The sequence below is a fragment of the Chiloscyllium punctatum genome, chromosome 41 (genome assembly GCF_047496795.1).
Source record: "Chiloscyllium punctatum isolate Juve2018m chromosome 41, sChiPun1.3, whole genome shotgun sequence".
Classification (NCBI taxonomy): Eukaryota; Metazoa; Chordata; class Chondrichthyes; order Orectolobiformes; family Hemiscylliidae; genus Chiloscyllium; species Chiloscyllium punctatum.
In genome coordinates, this window is record NC_092779.1 from 32,404,575 (window position 1) to 32,419,911 (window position 15,337).

Consider the following 15,337-nt stretch of genomic DNA (forward strand, 5'->3'; position numbering starts at 1 on the left):
CACGACTTCCACTCCACCCTCAAATTCACTTGGTCCATCTCGGACACTTCTCTCCCCTCTCTTAACCTCTCCATTTCCATCTCCGGCAACAGTCTCTAGATGTTTATTATAAGCCCACAGATTCTCACAACTACCTGGACTACACCTCACCCACCCACTAACCTGCAAATTCCTCTGTCTCCATCGCATCCATTCCACTCCGAAGCATCCCAGATGTCCATCTGTTTTGAACAACATGCTTTTCCCTCTGTCACCCAGACAGCCCACCACCGCACCTCATCCATTTCCCACTTCACTGCTCTAAAGCACCTCCCTCCAAAAGCAATAAAGACAAAATCCCCCTTGTTCTTACATACCACCCACCAGTCTCTGCATCCAACATATCATCCTTAAATATTTCTGCCAACTCCAATTAGACCCCGCCCCCCACCACCAAGAACATCTTCCCGTTCCCATCCCTCGCTGCCTTCTGCAAGGACCATTCCCTTTGACAGGCTTTGGTTTGCGCCACTCTCCCCACCAACCCCCTGAAATCCCTGGTACCTTCCCCTGCAACCGGAAAAGATGCAAAAACTGCTGGCACACCACTCCCCTCACCTCCATCCAGGGCCCCAAACAGTCCTTCCAGGTGAGATGGAAATTCACCTGCCTCTCCTCCAACCTAGTTTACTGTATCCAGTGCTCCCAATGTGGTCTTCTCTACATCAGTGAGACCAAACATAAACTCAGGGCATGTTTCACTGAGCATCACAACCAGGCCACTCCCCACCCATTTTAGCTTGCCCTTCTACCCCCTTTCTGACATGACCATCCTCGTCTTTCTCCATTGCCACAGGGAATCAAATCCCAAATTGGAGGAACAACAGCTAATCTTCTTTCTGGGCAGCCTTCTGCCCAGAGGATTCAACATTGTTAGAACACAGGCTAAACCCTCCTGCTTAATTTAAACCAGCAACACAGAAAAGATTTATCCTATGCAGTAAACTGTGAAAATTCAAGAGGCCAAGAACTATTTAAAGTAAACATTAACAACTTTATTTCTTAAAGTTTAACAGAGAATAATTATCTAACAACTATTTACAACTCCTTCCTCCAACCTATCTTTTACTTTCCCTTCTATAATACTAGTCAGATAAAACCCCCAAGTAAGATTTACTGAAAAATTCAAATTTTAAAACCAGCCAACGGTCGAATCTTCTCATTATATCTTCCTAGAATTGCTCTCCAGGTCAGTGTCGATGTTTTTTACTGTGTAAACTCCTTCTCTGGACAGGTACCTCTCTGAGAGATCTGATGAGCAGCCTACATCTGTTGCTTCTTTGGAAGTACTACCGCAAATGTTCAATTTTCCCCGGTCTTATACCCCCAAAGCATTGGATTGTGTCATTGGCTTTTAATATTATCAATATATTGAATTCAAATGATTGGAGTTTGGTTTTTTGGGGTATAATTTAAACTGATTGGCTTAATTCAAATTTGTTTTTTTTTTCCCAGGCAACCAGTTATCCTTGCTATTGGACCATATGCTACATTGTATCTTATTCAGGACATTTGGTGCTGTCAGGTAATTCTGCTAGCTTTTAACTCTCTTAAAGGTACAGTACACCCACATCTTCATAATATCATTGAGTTCTCTAATCTCAAATAACCTCCCTTCCCAGATGCCAAGTCCCTTCTCCTCCATTCCATTCCTCTGACCGACTCTTCCCTCCAGCTACCAACCAGATTCATTCCTTCCATCAACCAACTAGTTGTACCCTCTGCCTCTGTTCACCTATCACTACCTCACCACTCTGCCCCTTTACTCATGCAAAACCCTCTCCCACCCACCCCTTTATCTGCAGCTCCCCTTACATCCACCCTCAATTCTGAAGAAGGGTAACACCTGAAATGTCAACTTTCCACCTCCTGCTGCTGCCTGGTTTGCTGTGTTCTTCCAGCCTCCTGCTTGTCTACTTTGGATTCCAGCATCTGCAGTTATTTTCTGTCTCTAACTAATGAAGAGCTGAATATTATTTAAATGAAGAAGGACTAGAGAGAATCACCACAGAGGAATTTGAGGTCCTCATGCACGAAGCACAAAAACCTAGCATACAAGATCAGCAATTAATAGAGAAGGCAAATGGACCGTTGGCTTTTATTTCAAAGGAATGAAAAATAAACTATACAAGACCACAACTGGAATGCTGTGAACAGTTTTGTTTACTGAAGGAATGTTATGCTGGCATTAGAGGTAGTCAAGAAAAGCTTCACCGGATTGATCCTGGATATGGAGGGATTTTCTTATGAAAAGAGATTCAGTAGGTTAGACTTGGGGTTTAGCAAAATGAGACAAGATCTAATTGAAGCATATAAGGTTCTCAGGGGATCTATCAGGATGGATGGAGAGCATTTGTTTCCCTTTGTGGGAGAATCTAGGACCACAGGGTATAATATCAGATTAATGATTCACTGAATTAAGACAGAAGTGAACATAATGTTTTTCTTTCACATAGTAGTCTATCTGTAGATTCTTTACCACAGAGGGCTATAGAGGCTATGTTGTTCAGTATATTCAAGGCTGAGCTAGATTTTTAATCAGTAATGGAATCAAAGGTTATGGGAAAAGGCAGGAAAGTGGAATTGACGACTATTAGATCAGCCATGATATCATTGAATGACACAGCAGATTCAGTGGGCTGAATGTTAGCCATTTCCACTCCTACGTTTTCTTTTGTCTTATGGTCATACTTTGTTGTCATGTAAATTTATGTGAATACCTCTAATGATCACTTAATCAATAATTGTGTTGAAGTTAATGAATTTCCAGTCTTCATCAAGATATCAATGATGTAATTAATGTAAAATGTCATACTGCAAGCCTGCGCTGCCCAAACAATGGGTAGTAGTTGACACGCACGGGCAGAATACCTTGTTTCCAGCTCCTTGTAGAATATGTAACATATGCAAATAGTTGTAACTCCTCAGCATGTTCCTAGCAAAATACAGAGGTGCAATTGTGTTCAGTGGAAGACTCCTCTTAATGGAATTTTTGAATTGGCTCAGGCAGGCACAGAAATCACAGGCACCAGTGTTGCTCCTGTTCCTGTCTTCAGCCTTACTGGGCACTGATCCCCTGTCCTGGAATCAGGTTGTAAAACGAGAATAACTAATAATCCTGAATTATTACCATCTTGATACAGCTACAGTTTGGTATTCTTTACAGTTTGGCTGATTCTTGTCATCTTAAATTTTAAATGTTCATAAACTGGCTTTGTGATTGCAGCAAATGTTGGAACAAAGTGTATTTGCGTGCATACTAAATTTATAACTTCAGATTTTCATGTCTGGAATGGGCAACAATCAGTTTCTTGGGGAAGAAGAGTGGAATTAGAAGCTGTATAGAATTGAAATGAGTTGGTCTAATAAGAAATCCAAACGCATGAAAATAAGTTAGTTTCCACTCATTGTAACTCTGAACTCACTGTATAAACCTTAAAGAGAAAATCAGAAATATGTTTCTCAGTATCAGTAATTTTTTTTTTACTCCTTTTGCCATTGCCCATGGCATTCAAGGGAATGGAAAAGCCTGTCCCTGCAAATTTCGTAACTCTACCATTGAAACACCACCATAGATACAGAGTGTATGATCAACAGATGGACATTAGATTGCTTTCATTGTGAATTTATTTTAGGAACTTAAGGTTATAGAACCTCAGCATATCCCAACAAAGTACCTGATGTAAGAGACAAAAGAGGATCAGCATCTCCCTAGATCAGGATCTCCATGCAACCTTCAGCTGGGATCCAGTGTAGAATTGGCAAAGACATACTTTATTTAAGGAGGTTTTGTGGTGCTATGGGAAGCATCCCTACCTCTGGGCCAGAAGCTCTTGTTTCAAGTCTCACTTAGGGTCTGATGACCAAAGAAGCTAAGTTTATAATGTGGTTAAACAGATTAATGATCAACTTTTAAATCTTTCTAACATATACCCATTGCAGTAGGAAGAACAGGACAGATTCCTGATGTGATTCCTGATAGGACGGGAAGAAACTTGAGGCGCTGTCATTGGTATCCATAGCTCCATGCTATAACACACATATAAACGTATATGTTGCCATAGCAACCTTGACTCCTTGGGTAAGCCAGTTGGCTTAGGTGGCTGGACAGTCAATATGGATCAGATTAATGCCATAGCAAGGGATTTGAATCTGTTCCAGCTGCATTGGGTTAAGGACCTGTCTCCTTGCCCTATCTATGGTGGAGATTATGGTATCCTATGTTGGAGACAGATAACTTGACAGTAAAATATATGATCACACCAAGAATATCTGGCCAACTTGGATGAATTGGAGCCTATCTGGATTTGAAATGGACTCCCAAAGACAAGGCAGGGAGAATTTACTTCTGGCATTTCAATAGAGCATTTCGTCAGGGATACATCACTGATCTGGTCACTGCTGAGGTACTGAGTCTCCCACTCAGGGAAAGAGGTCAGGCAGTGTTACATATTTATGCCCAATGAGCAACATTCTGCCCTCCAGCTTTCTTATAGCATGCATGGAGAGATTTGTGACCTTCATTACTAAATGGTCTGCAGTGATCATCCCTTGGTTATTGAGCATCAATGGGAGGTTTAGGAGCTCAGGGGTTTGAGATAAGGTTGGGGATGGAGGTCCAGGAGATCGTAGTTCAGGGAGTACACCAAACAAATTATGGATCAAACACAAGGATTATCCAATCATTGGGGAGGTTAACAGGATGGTTTGGTGGATTGAGGGAACCACTCAGCTCTTCTTAGCCCACAGTAATTCTCAGAGGTGTCAGCTTCCTGAGGCTTGAGAAATCAGCTTGTGTTAACGTTGGAACAGAGAAAAATATCTAGGCAAGCAACCTCCTTAAAATATTTAAAGCAATACGCATTCTCTTTTGAATTAGTCATTCAAGCAGAGCTTTGTCTCTATTAAATTTGGGTATCGGTTGTGAATTGTGCTCAGGTATGAGGTTTCTTGCATTTTTTCTTCCGATTAAATCCAAATTCATAAATTTTAGAGTTAAATTTATCAATATTATAGATGGCTCGCGAAAGAGTAGGAAAGGTCCACACCTATCTTTGAAGAGTATGTAAATCCAGCTATTCAAATTCACAAATACATTTTGTCATAACATAAATCCTAACAATGGAATTGTTAGCATTGGAAAGGGTACAACATTTTATCTCAGTAAGCAAAATAGGGTAAAGGATGACAGTAATAAGATAAAAGCCCTTTATTATGCAACAGTTCTAAATACAGAATTGTAAATGCTTTTATAACTTCAGGACTCTGTCACAATAACTGGAATAGTACAGAGTGTCTTATATTTCTCCATTTGTAATAGTTAGCATAACTAGAACAGCATTTATTGTATGTTACATGCTATATGAATGATGTCTTCATATATATGAATCAAATGTACCAGGTGACATATAACAGCAAAACTATCAACATCTTAGATTGAGTGTGGTTGACAATATGTAAATGTAGCATGAGGGGTCTTCAATTTATAAAAGTAGCTATTTTAAAAAGTGAGGTTACATAGAAAAATAATAATGGATATTTTCCTTGCCTGATGTTTTAATCAATATGGTTAGGAAGCAATTTAGGGATTGTATAAGGACAGTCCAGAATATGCTTTTCTGTCCACTTGTTGGCAAATAGTTTTAATATGGTATGATATTGTGTGTTGCATGAGGAATTACGTAACTGAAGGAAAAGTGTGTGCTGAAGATGTTTAACTGTTATGCTATATACTTTTTAAATTTGAGCATTATCTTGGTCTCTAGAACAGTCATTGTTTTAGTGTAAAGTATGATCTAGTAGTTTGTAAATAGTTCAGCAGAAAAAGAGCATGAGAGTGTATGTACCACAGCTGTTAAATCATTGAACAATTGCATGCACACCAATGTATGAAATTCGTCTTTTAATATAAAAGGAATATTAACCTCAAGCTTTCATTGATTTTAAAGAACTTTTCATTGAAATACAATAGATTCTAATATGTCTAATCAGCTGAATTGTGAAGGACACTATGGTCCTCAGTGATTCTTTCTTACTGTGTAACTAGTCACTGATATTTAGTACTCAAATCAATCTTTTACACATTATAGCTCAATGGTGTTTAATTGTAAACATAGCTGAATTAACAAAGGCCCATTCAATAACAATTAAGTTGTCTCTTCTGGTATTAAAGCAATTCAAATTAAGTTGTTATAATGGAAGGAATAAATATTAATCATTATATAAATAATTACATTTCATTCTTAGAGCTGATAGCTCGTCACTGTTTTGTTGCAGCTGTCCACTTTTAATACGAATGATTTATTTTGTCCTGTAATGATTAATATCTGCTTGATGTGCAAGGTTTCACATCTTGTCTGCTGGTGTCAATTCAAGCTGGCATGTCTCTAAATCTAAGGTTGTGAATGAAAAGAAAGAGATTGTATCACATTATTCCATACAGCACAATACCATGGTAACATCAGTTAAAAATCAGTGCGTGGTTAAAAGAGAGATATATCATTGTCATTCCTTGATGCCTGATTTTAAAAACCCCAGTTCTAATCTTTTCCTGAATTATTCTGCGTAAAATATTGACTACTAAATTAAATTTGTTTCCACGAAGGGAGAGTATCAGTCCTGGTAATTACCATTGCTCAAGTATTTATGCATGTTTTATTGAACAGAATTAATTCACTAAAAATTTTCCATTTTTAAAAATTGAAACTTCCTACAGCATTCAGGGAGAACTGGAAATTATTGAAGCCAATTGTTTTTTCAAAATTCTTTGAAGAACATATATGTTCTTGTTTCATTTTAAGATAAATTTAAAAAGTGTTGAGATAGATTTAAAAAGTGTTATGTTCTGAAGCTAAGTTTTTTTGTCTGAAGCACATAAATGTTTTTACTCATTCAAGTGAATTCAGCATCACTGGTTAAGACAGCATTTATTGCCTATCCCCACTTGTCCTTGAGAAGATGTGGTGAGCTGCCTCCTTGAAATGCTTAAGTCCATTTGACGTAGCGACACCCACTATACTGTTAAGGAGGGAGCTCCAGGATATTGATCTAAGACCTGAGTGATTCTAAGTATCTAATTCTGAAGGGCAGGAAAAGGGGTCAGGGAGTAGCAGTACCATATTTTCACCTATGTCATCTGGTCATTTCTGGACAGAGTATTCAATCAATGGCCAGATCCTGTGAAAAAAGTGGATGGGGTGTGGCCAACCTCCTGCTGCCAGAAAGTATGAATTTTGAGGGCACTAATAAAAAGCTGGTATTAAATTCTGAATCTCCTGTAGTGGAAAAATCATAGAGCAATACACAACTAAAAATAACTGGAACAACTTAATGCCTTTATCTATCAAGGTGAACTGGATGGAATTAGTGTAGAAAGCATTCTAGCTGTTACATTTGATAAGGCCCTAAAGCTGTCAGCCATTACCTTCTGCACTGCCATACTTATTACTGAGCTGAAGGCAATGACACGCAGCAGACCCATGACTGGGTGTGTTAAGACTAGGCAATGACCAGAGCCCAAACGTATAAGATGGTTGGGTTTGCTTGCTTTAAATGCATTCTGACTTGTGTCCTTGTGTGGAAAGGCAGCAAAACTGTCTTGACGTTTAAATTAGCAATAAATATTTCAGAAAACAAGGAAGTCTTGCCTTTATGTAGTGTATTTCACTACACCAGGATACGGCAAAGTGCTTCATAGCCAATGAAATGCTTTTTGAAGTTTGGTACCAATGCAGGTGCCAGTTTGCACACATAAGCTCATATATACAGCAATGTGATAGTGATCAGAAGATCACTTTTGGTGATTTTAATTGAGGAATAAATATTAGCCAGGATGCTCTTCTTCAAAATCATACAATAGAATCCTTGCCATTCTGGTAAGAGCACAGAGGTCCCTTTTTAATCATCTCATCCAAAAGACTGCACCCTCCAACTGCATAACACTTCTTGTTAATTTATTTTAAAGTCAAGTGATTTTTTTTCATTCACAGGATGAGGGCGTAGTGAGGTAGGCAGCATTTATTGTCCATCCCTAATTGCCTAGAGGGTAGTTAAAAGTCAATCACATTGCTGTGGATCTGGAATCACATGTAAGCCGGACCAGGTAAGGATGGCAGTTTCCTTCCCCACTGATGGGTTTTTCCCGACAGTTGACAATGGATTTATGGTCATCATTAGATTCTTGATTCCAGAATATTTATTGAATTCAAATTCCATCATCTGCTGCTAACTGGTTCTCTAGATTAACAGCGCGGTAATATAACCAATAGGCCATCACCTCTCCAACAGGTGATGAAGCAGGAAATCACACACCAATATTTTACTTCATATTAGCTTTATTTAAAGAAAAATATAAGATGCCGAACAGGGAAGGTAAATAAACTCAGGGCATGGTTAGGAACATGGGACTGGAATATCATAACAATTAGATGTTGGCTCAGGGATGGACAGGACTGGCAGCTTCATGTTCCAGGATACAAATGTTATAGGAAGGATAGAAAGGGGGAGATAGGAGGTGGAGTGGTGTTTTTGATAAGAGATAATAATATGGCTTTACTTTGGGAGGATATTCATGGGAATACGTCCAGGGAAGTTATTTGGGAGAAACTGAGAAATAAGAAAAGGATGAGCACTTCATTCAGATTGTACCATAGACCCTCAATTTCAATGGGAAGTTGAGAAACAAATTTATAAGGAGATCTTAGTAATCTGTAAGAATGATAGGACAGTTATGGTAGGGGGTTTTAACTTTCCAAACATAGACTGGGACTGCCGTAATGTTAAGGGTTTATATGGAAAGGAATTTGTTAAGAGTGAACAAGAATATTTTCTGATTCAGTCTGTGGATGTATCTACGAAAGAAGATGCAAAACTTGACCTACTCTTGGGAAATAAGGCAAGGCAAATGGCTGAGGTGTCAGTGCGGGAGCACTTTGGGGCCAATGATCATAATTGTATTAGTTGTAAAACAATGATGCAAAAGGATAGACTAGATCTACAAGTTAAAGTTCTAAATTAAGGGAGGCCAATTCTGACTCTGTTAGGGAAGATCTGTCAAAGGTTGAGTGGGGAGGGAGGGTGTGGGGAGTGGGGAGGGATGTTTGTAGTTAAAGAGATAGCTGGAAAATTGGAAGTCTTAAAAATGAGGTAATGAGGGTCCAGAGACAGTATGTTCATGTTAGGATGATAGGCAAAGCTGGTAGGTGTAGGGAATGCTGGTTGACTAGGGAAATTGAGGTTTTGGTCAAGAAAAAGAAGGAAGGTAAAGGTAAAGAAGCAGAGATCAAGTGAATCCTTAGAAGACTATAAAGTCAGTAGAAGTATAATTAAGAGGGAAATCAGGATATCAAGAAGAGGATGAGATAGCTTTGGCAAATAGGTTTTAAGGAGAATCAAAAGGGATTTTATAAATACAGTAAGAATGAAAGGGTAACTAGGCAGAGAGTAGGGAGATCAACAAGGCAGCCTATGTATGGAGCTGCAGGAGATGGGGAGATACTAAACGAGTATAGAGGACAAGGTGCTGGATGTCTTAAAACACATAAAGATGGATAAATCCCCAGATCTGATCAGATGTACCCTAGAATTCTGTGAGAAGTGAGGGAAGTGATTGCTGGGCCCCTTGCATCATTTGTATCATCGATAGTCACAGGTAAGGTGCTGGAAGACTGGAAGTTGGCTACCATGGTGCTATTATTTAAGAAAGGTGGTGAGGAAAAGCCAGGGAACTATAGACCAGTGAGCCTGACATCAGTGGTGGGCAAGTTGAAGGAGAGAATCCTGAAGAATAGGATTTACATGTACTTGGAAAGGCAAGAACTGATTAGGGATAATCAACATGGCTTTGTGCATGGGAAATCATGTCTCACTAACTTGATCGTTTTTTTGAAGAAGTAATGAAAACAATTGATGAAGGAAGAGAGGTGGACATGATCTATATGGATTTCAGAAAGGCATTTGATAAGATTCCCCATGGGAGACTGGTGAGCAAGGTTAGATCTCATGGAATACAGGGACAATTAGCCATTTGGATACAGAACTGGGTCAAATGTAGAAGACATAGGGTGGTGGTGGAGACTGGCTTTTCAGATTGGAGGCCTGTGACCAGTGGTGTGCCACAAGGATCAGTGCTGGGTCCAATGTTTCTCGACATTTATATAAATGATTTGGATGGGAATACAAGAAGTATCGTTAGTAAGTTTGCAGATGACACCAAAATTGGAAGTGCAGTGGGCAGCGAAGAAGGTTACCTCAGAGTGTAACAGGATCTTGGTGAAATGGGCCAATGGGCTGAGAAGAGCAGATGAAGTTTAATTCAGATAAATGCGAGATACTGCACTTTGGAAAGGCATATCAGGACACATAATGATAAGGCCCTGGAGAGCGTTGCTACACAAAGAGATTTTGGAATTTAGGTTCATAGTTTCTGAAAGTGGAGTCGCAAGTCGATAGAATAGTGAAGAAGTATTGGTATGCTTTCCTTTATTGGTCAGAGCATTGAGAATAGGGGTTGGGATATTATGTTGTAGCTGTACAGGATATTGGTTAGGCTACTTTTGGAATATAGTATGCAATTCTGGTCTCCCTCCTATCGGAAGGATGTTGTGAAACTTGGAACTTTTTTTTGGTTAAAAAAAATTACAAGGATGTTGCCAGGGTTGGAGGGTTTCAGCTACAGGGAGAGGCTGAAGAGGGTGGGATTGTTTCCCTGGCATCGGGGGCTCAGGAAATGACCTTATAGAGGTTTATAAAATCCTGAGGGGCATGGATAGGATAAATAGACAAGTTTGTTTTCAGGGGTGGGGGTGTCCAGAACTAGAGGGCACAGGTTTTGGGTGAGAGGGGAAAGATTTAAAAGGGATGTAAAGGGCAATGTTTTCACACAGAGTGGGGTTCGTGTATGGAATGAGCTGCCAAAGGACGTGGTGGTGACTGGTATAATTACAACATTTAAAAGGCATTTGCATAGGTATATGAATTGCAAGTGTTTAGAGGGATATGGGCCAAATGCTGGCAATTGGGACGAGATTCATTTAGGATATCTGGTCAGCATGGAAGCGTTGGATTGAAGGGTCTGTTTGTATCCTGTACATCTCTATGACTCTATAACTGTAATACAGAACTATAGAATCTGTACTGTGTGGAAGTAGGCCATTTGACCCATCGAGTCACACTGACCCTCCTGCACATCTTTGTACTGTGGGAGAAAACTGGAGCACCTAGTGGAAACCCACACAGACACAATGAGAATGTAAAACTCGGCACAGACAGTTGCCCAAGACTGGAATTGAACCCAGGTCCCTGGAGCTGTGAGGTAGCAGTGCTAACCACTGAACCACCATGCCACCCCTACACAGTAGGTTGTCAACTTGACAAATGTTTGGATCTGAAAAGCACATGAACCAATAGAAGAGTTCTTATTCTAGATGGCCTTCTACTAAAATTCAGCATATATTTAATGAGAAGCTTTGAAGCTGCCCTCTGCATTTTTCTTCTCTGTGTCAGAAGTAATTAAAATGGGAAAAAGACATGTTGCACTTTCTTTCCTGCCAAGGTGCCAAGCATTTACTGTCATTTGGCTATCTGTAAACTTTCTTCATGATATGGAAATTAAACACTAATTAACTTAAGGACTTTTCTTAGAACATTTCTCCGACTGAAGTAGTCCAGCAACGGTTTTAAAGGAACAGGTGTGGTTAGCAGATAAATATCACAACTCCAGTTGCCTTACTACACATGATCAAGTCCAGAAAAAGAAATCTCTTGTTGGAAAAGAATATTTGGAATACGCCCATTTGTTAGTGTTTAAAATTTTCATACAGCATTCCCTAAGAAAAGAACTAAAATGAAAATAAAATGAAACACTGGACTTTTAAATCAACTATTTCATCCAGCTTTATCAGAATGTCTCAGAAACTGAAGTTTCTGCAAGTAGTTACAAAAACTATTATTCACCTGGTCATTCTTTTGAATTGTTTTGTAAGGAAAGACACTCTTCAGTCTAGAATTAAGCCCTACCAACCAAAAACACTGGTACCATTCCCAATCTCTACTGGATTATTTGAGTTCAGCTAAGACAACAATAAGATACCAAAATCAAACAAAGAACTGCAGATGCTGGAGTTCTGAAACAAAAACAGTAATTGCTGAAGTAACTCAGCAGGCCTGGCAGCATCTGTGGGGAGAAAGCAGAGTTAACGTTTCGAGTCTAGTAACTCTGATGCTGCCAGGTGTGCTGAGTTTCTCCAGTGATTTCTGTGTGGTTTTTTTGAGTAAGATACTAAAATTAGCCTCAAATTTTCTGGGACAAGGGAGGGAAGACATAGAAGTAGTCATTCATCTCTTCTGATGGCTATGTAGCAATGTGGACATCAAGTGGAAGGAGAATCAAGGTTGATTACAATGCCTGTCGAAACCTGCTGCCAATCCATCTGGGGTCACACATGTAGACTGGCTGTTTGAGCCAGGTAGTGGAGGGCAGTGAGTAACAATGAATAAACCATACTCCAGCAGGACTCAATATCTTGGGTAAGGAGAGGATTGCTAAAAGAAAATTGCCAAAACATCATTACGCATTTTGTAAAGTAGATTGTTTCCCATGCAGTTAGATACTATTTAAACTAGACTTGGTGCCTTGTTTGACACTCCTTCAATCATAAGAGCACTCAGACTATATTGATAAACTATAATCGAGGCACTTCTTCAACTACTAGACTTAGGTAGGAAACTGAAAAGTCCTATTATCACCAACAACCATAGGAACAGTTGCAATCAGTCTGAATGAAAGCATTTATCACATTGAATACAAAGGTGGCTAACTCAAAATGTCAAATATTGCATTAAGTGTTCCAGGAATGATTTTGAAATAATCAGTCCCCAAGCAACAAAGATCACACAATAATTTGAGGTTAAACCCATGTGAAACAGCACAACAATAAGCTTGTAAAAGATAAGGTAGTGGTAATTCAACAGATATATTGTGCATTTACATTTTCAGATTTTGGTGCTTTGTTTTGAAGTTTTGTTATTTGCTTCAAGAATGAGGGTGGGTGCACATGGAAACCTACTAAATTCTAACGGGATGATACATGGTAGATACAGAAAGAATGCTCTTAATGACTAGGGCGTCCAGAACAAGGAGGTAATAGTCTGCTCCTATATTCTATGTTTCTATAATATGGGGAGGTAACGTTATGATTGTGCAAATAGCAGGTGTCTGGATCACTATCACGGAATTTTAATTTTTTTAAACCCCATATGAGACCCAATTTTAAGGTACAAATATAGCTTGTATTTGTGGTAAAGCCAGCTTCCAGCACAAAATGTCCTAGGTAGGTCCCAGCTGCATTACTGAACATGTCTCTATATTGGCTATAACCTGTCATTCAGTGGTATGGAGTCTGAAGACAAGAAAATTGCCGGTGTAAGCATATCTTACTTCAGCTTTATGTTCTACAATTCCAGGGACCATGTTTGGAACAGACTTAAGCTCCAATTAGAATTCAGGACGAACATCGAACATCTGACAAAGCAGTAAGGTTTATATAAATTCACATCACTGTCTTCTGTCTTGTTGACTATTTGCTTTCTGCCTTGAGGTAAATTAACATCCGTTTCACAAAAACACCGAGTTCTAAATTGTTTTGTAATGATTTACTCTTCTCTGTTTTATACATGTATTATTCATCTTCTACTACTGACTAAGAGGACATCTTGATAACAACCAATCTTTTGCATTTCTTCTTACTCTTTAGAACTGACTAATCCAGCAACAGTTCATGTAACAACATTCAATTTTTCTTCATTTTGCTGTCTCCTTCAAAAGGAAATAAGTAATCATAAGTGTGCATGGCTACAAATGTTTTAACACCTAGGATTATGGAAATATCATCAAACTGTGATTCAGTTCCTTACTTTCCTGACCAATACATGTTTAACCATTCCTTCTGAAAGTTATTCCCTAACATTACTATAGAATACAGTTGGAATGGGGATTCCTGTAGCTTAAGGAGAAGTCTGTATCCTGCGATAGGATTAGGGTAAGGATTATCACCTGAAGATATCTAGACACAGTCAACAAAAACATAGCATTGCCACATCACCCATATCTCATTCATAATTAATGAATAAAATCCGCATTGTGTGTTAATGTCAGTCTGCATTTTGCAACATCTATCATACAATATACTCCATATTCATAATCTCCTGTTTTACTGCAGTGATGTAATTGAATCACTATGATCCTGAGATTGTAAAGCATTTCTAGTGGATTCCTCAACCTGGTATAGCCATGCACTAGTATTCTTATCCTTGGTTTCTCAATAAAAATGGAGAAAATCTCATGTGTGAACTTACATTTGAACCACTGTATGCTACTGATAGTAAATGCAAGTACCCTTATACTCAAGTTATATTTATTTCATTTATTAGTCTCATTTTTTGATGACTGTATTGGAAAGAGTGATCAAAACATTAAGATTTATGAAACAAGTTTTATGGCTTCTGGATAGCTATGATGTTATAATCTGACAACTCTATTCTTCGCAGCCCTACTAGAAAACAAAACTGACATGGTTATTTTGGATCTTGCTCTGTTTACAGATGCAGAGAAATAGTTGGTGTTTAAGCCACTTGTAATGTAAGATATATGAAGTCCCAAACTTCACAAATGCTGACTTTCAGATGAATATTTAGATGCTTTAAGGAAATTTTGAATTTGTTGTGCAATTCCTTTCTTGAATAATTGTCAAGAAAACAGCAAATTGTTTGCAGTTAAGCAAAATGATTGCCATTATACAAATTATTTACTATGTGTCCTTTCATACCCCTGATAAAGCAATTAAAAGTGCCATTTCAGCAGAAACCTTTCTTTGTATTATATTTTTCCAAGCACTTTATCAATGTATCTAGTTGTGTGGGAGCAAGCAGGCTGAATCTGGTTTTGCAGTAGATCTTAGTGTGTAACAATTCCTATGTTTCGATAGGCATATTGCTATTTCTCTGCTGATTAAAATTGGATGTGTGTAAAGTTTCAGATCAGGATTCACTTAGATTGTTACTTATTACACTGCACGTCCATCATTGAGCTACACTGACAGTTCAATTAATTATTTTCCTCCAGACTGCAACCTCAGTATCCTTTTCTCATCTATATGGCAAGAAAATGTAGTCACTGTTACATAGGTAAGAGAAGACAGTAATATTTTCTGCTCACTCTTCATCATTACTTTGGTAGATATAAAGCAAATGAAGGATAAGGGATATAGAAAGGGGTGGGACATTTCTCAATTACATGATACAC

The 15,337-nt window shown here is 38.6% G+C and overlaps 1 protein-coding gene across 2 annotated transcripts in view; it reads right to left on the reverse strand.

Annotated features, from left to right (window-relative positions):
- Positions 1-5,233: 5,233 nt before the first annotated feature.
- Positions 5,234-15,337, reverse strand: part of LOC140464972 (uncharacterized protein C7orf57-like) — a 134,730-nt gene continuing 124,626 nt past the window's right edge. For both annotated transcript variants that reach the window (XM_072560677.1, XM_072560676.1), the window contains exon 9: positions 5,234-6,431. In XM_072560677.1, the coding sequence (XP_072416778.1) occupies positions 6,410-6,431 (22 nt within the window). In that variant the 3' untranslated portion in view covers positions 5,234-6,409. The remainder of the gene's footprint in view (positions 6,432-15,337) is intronic.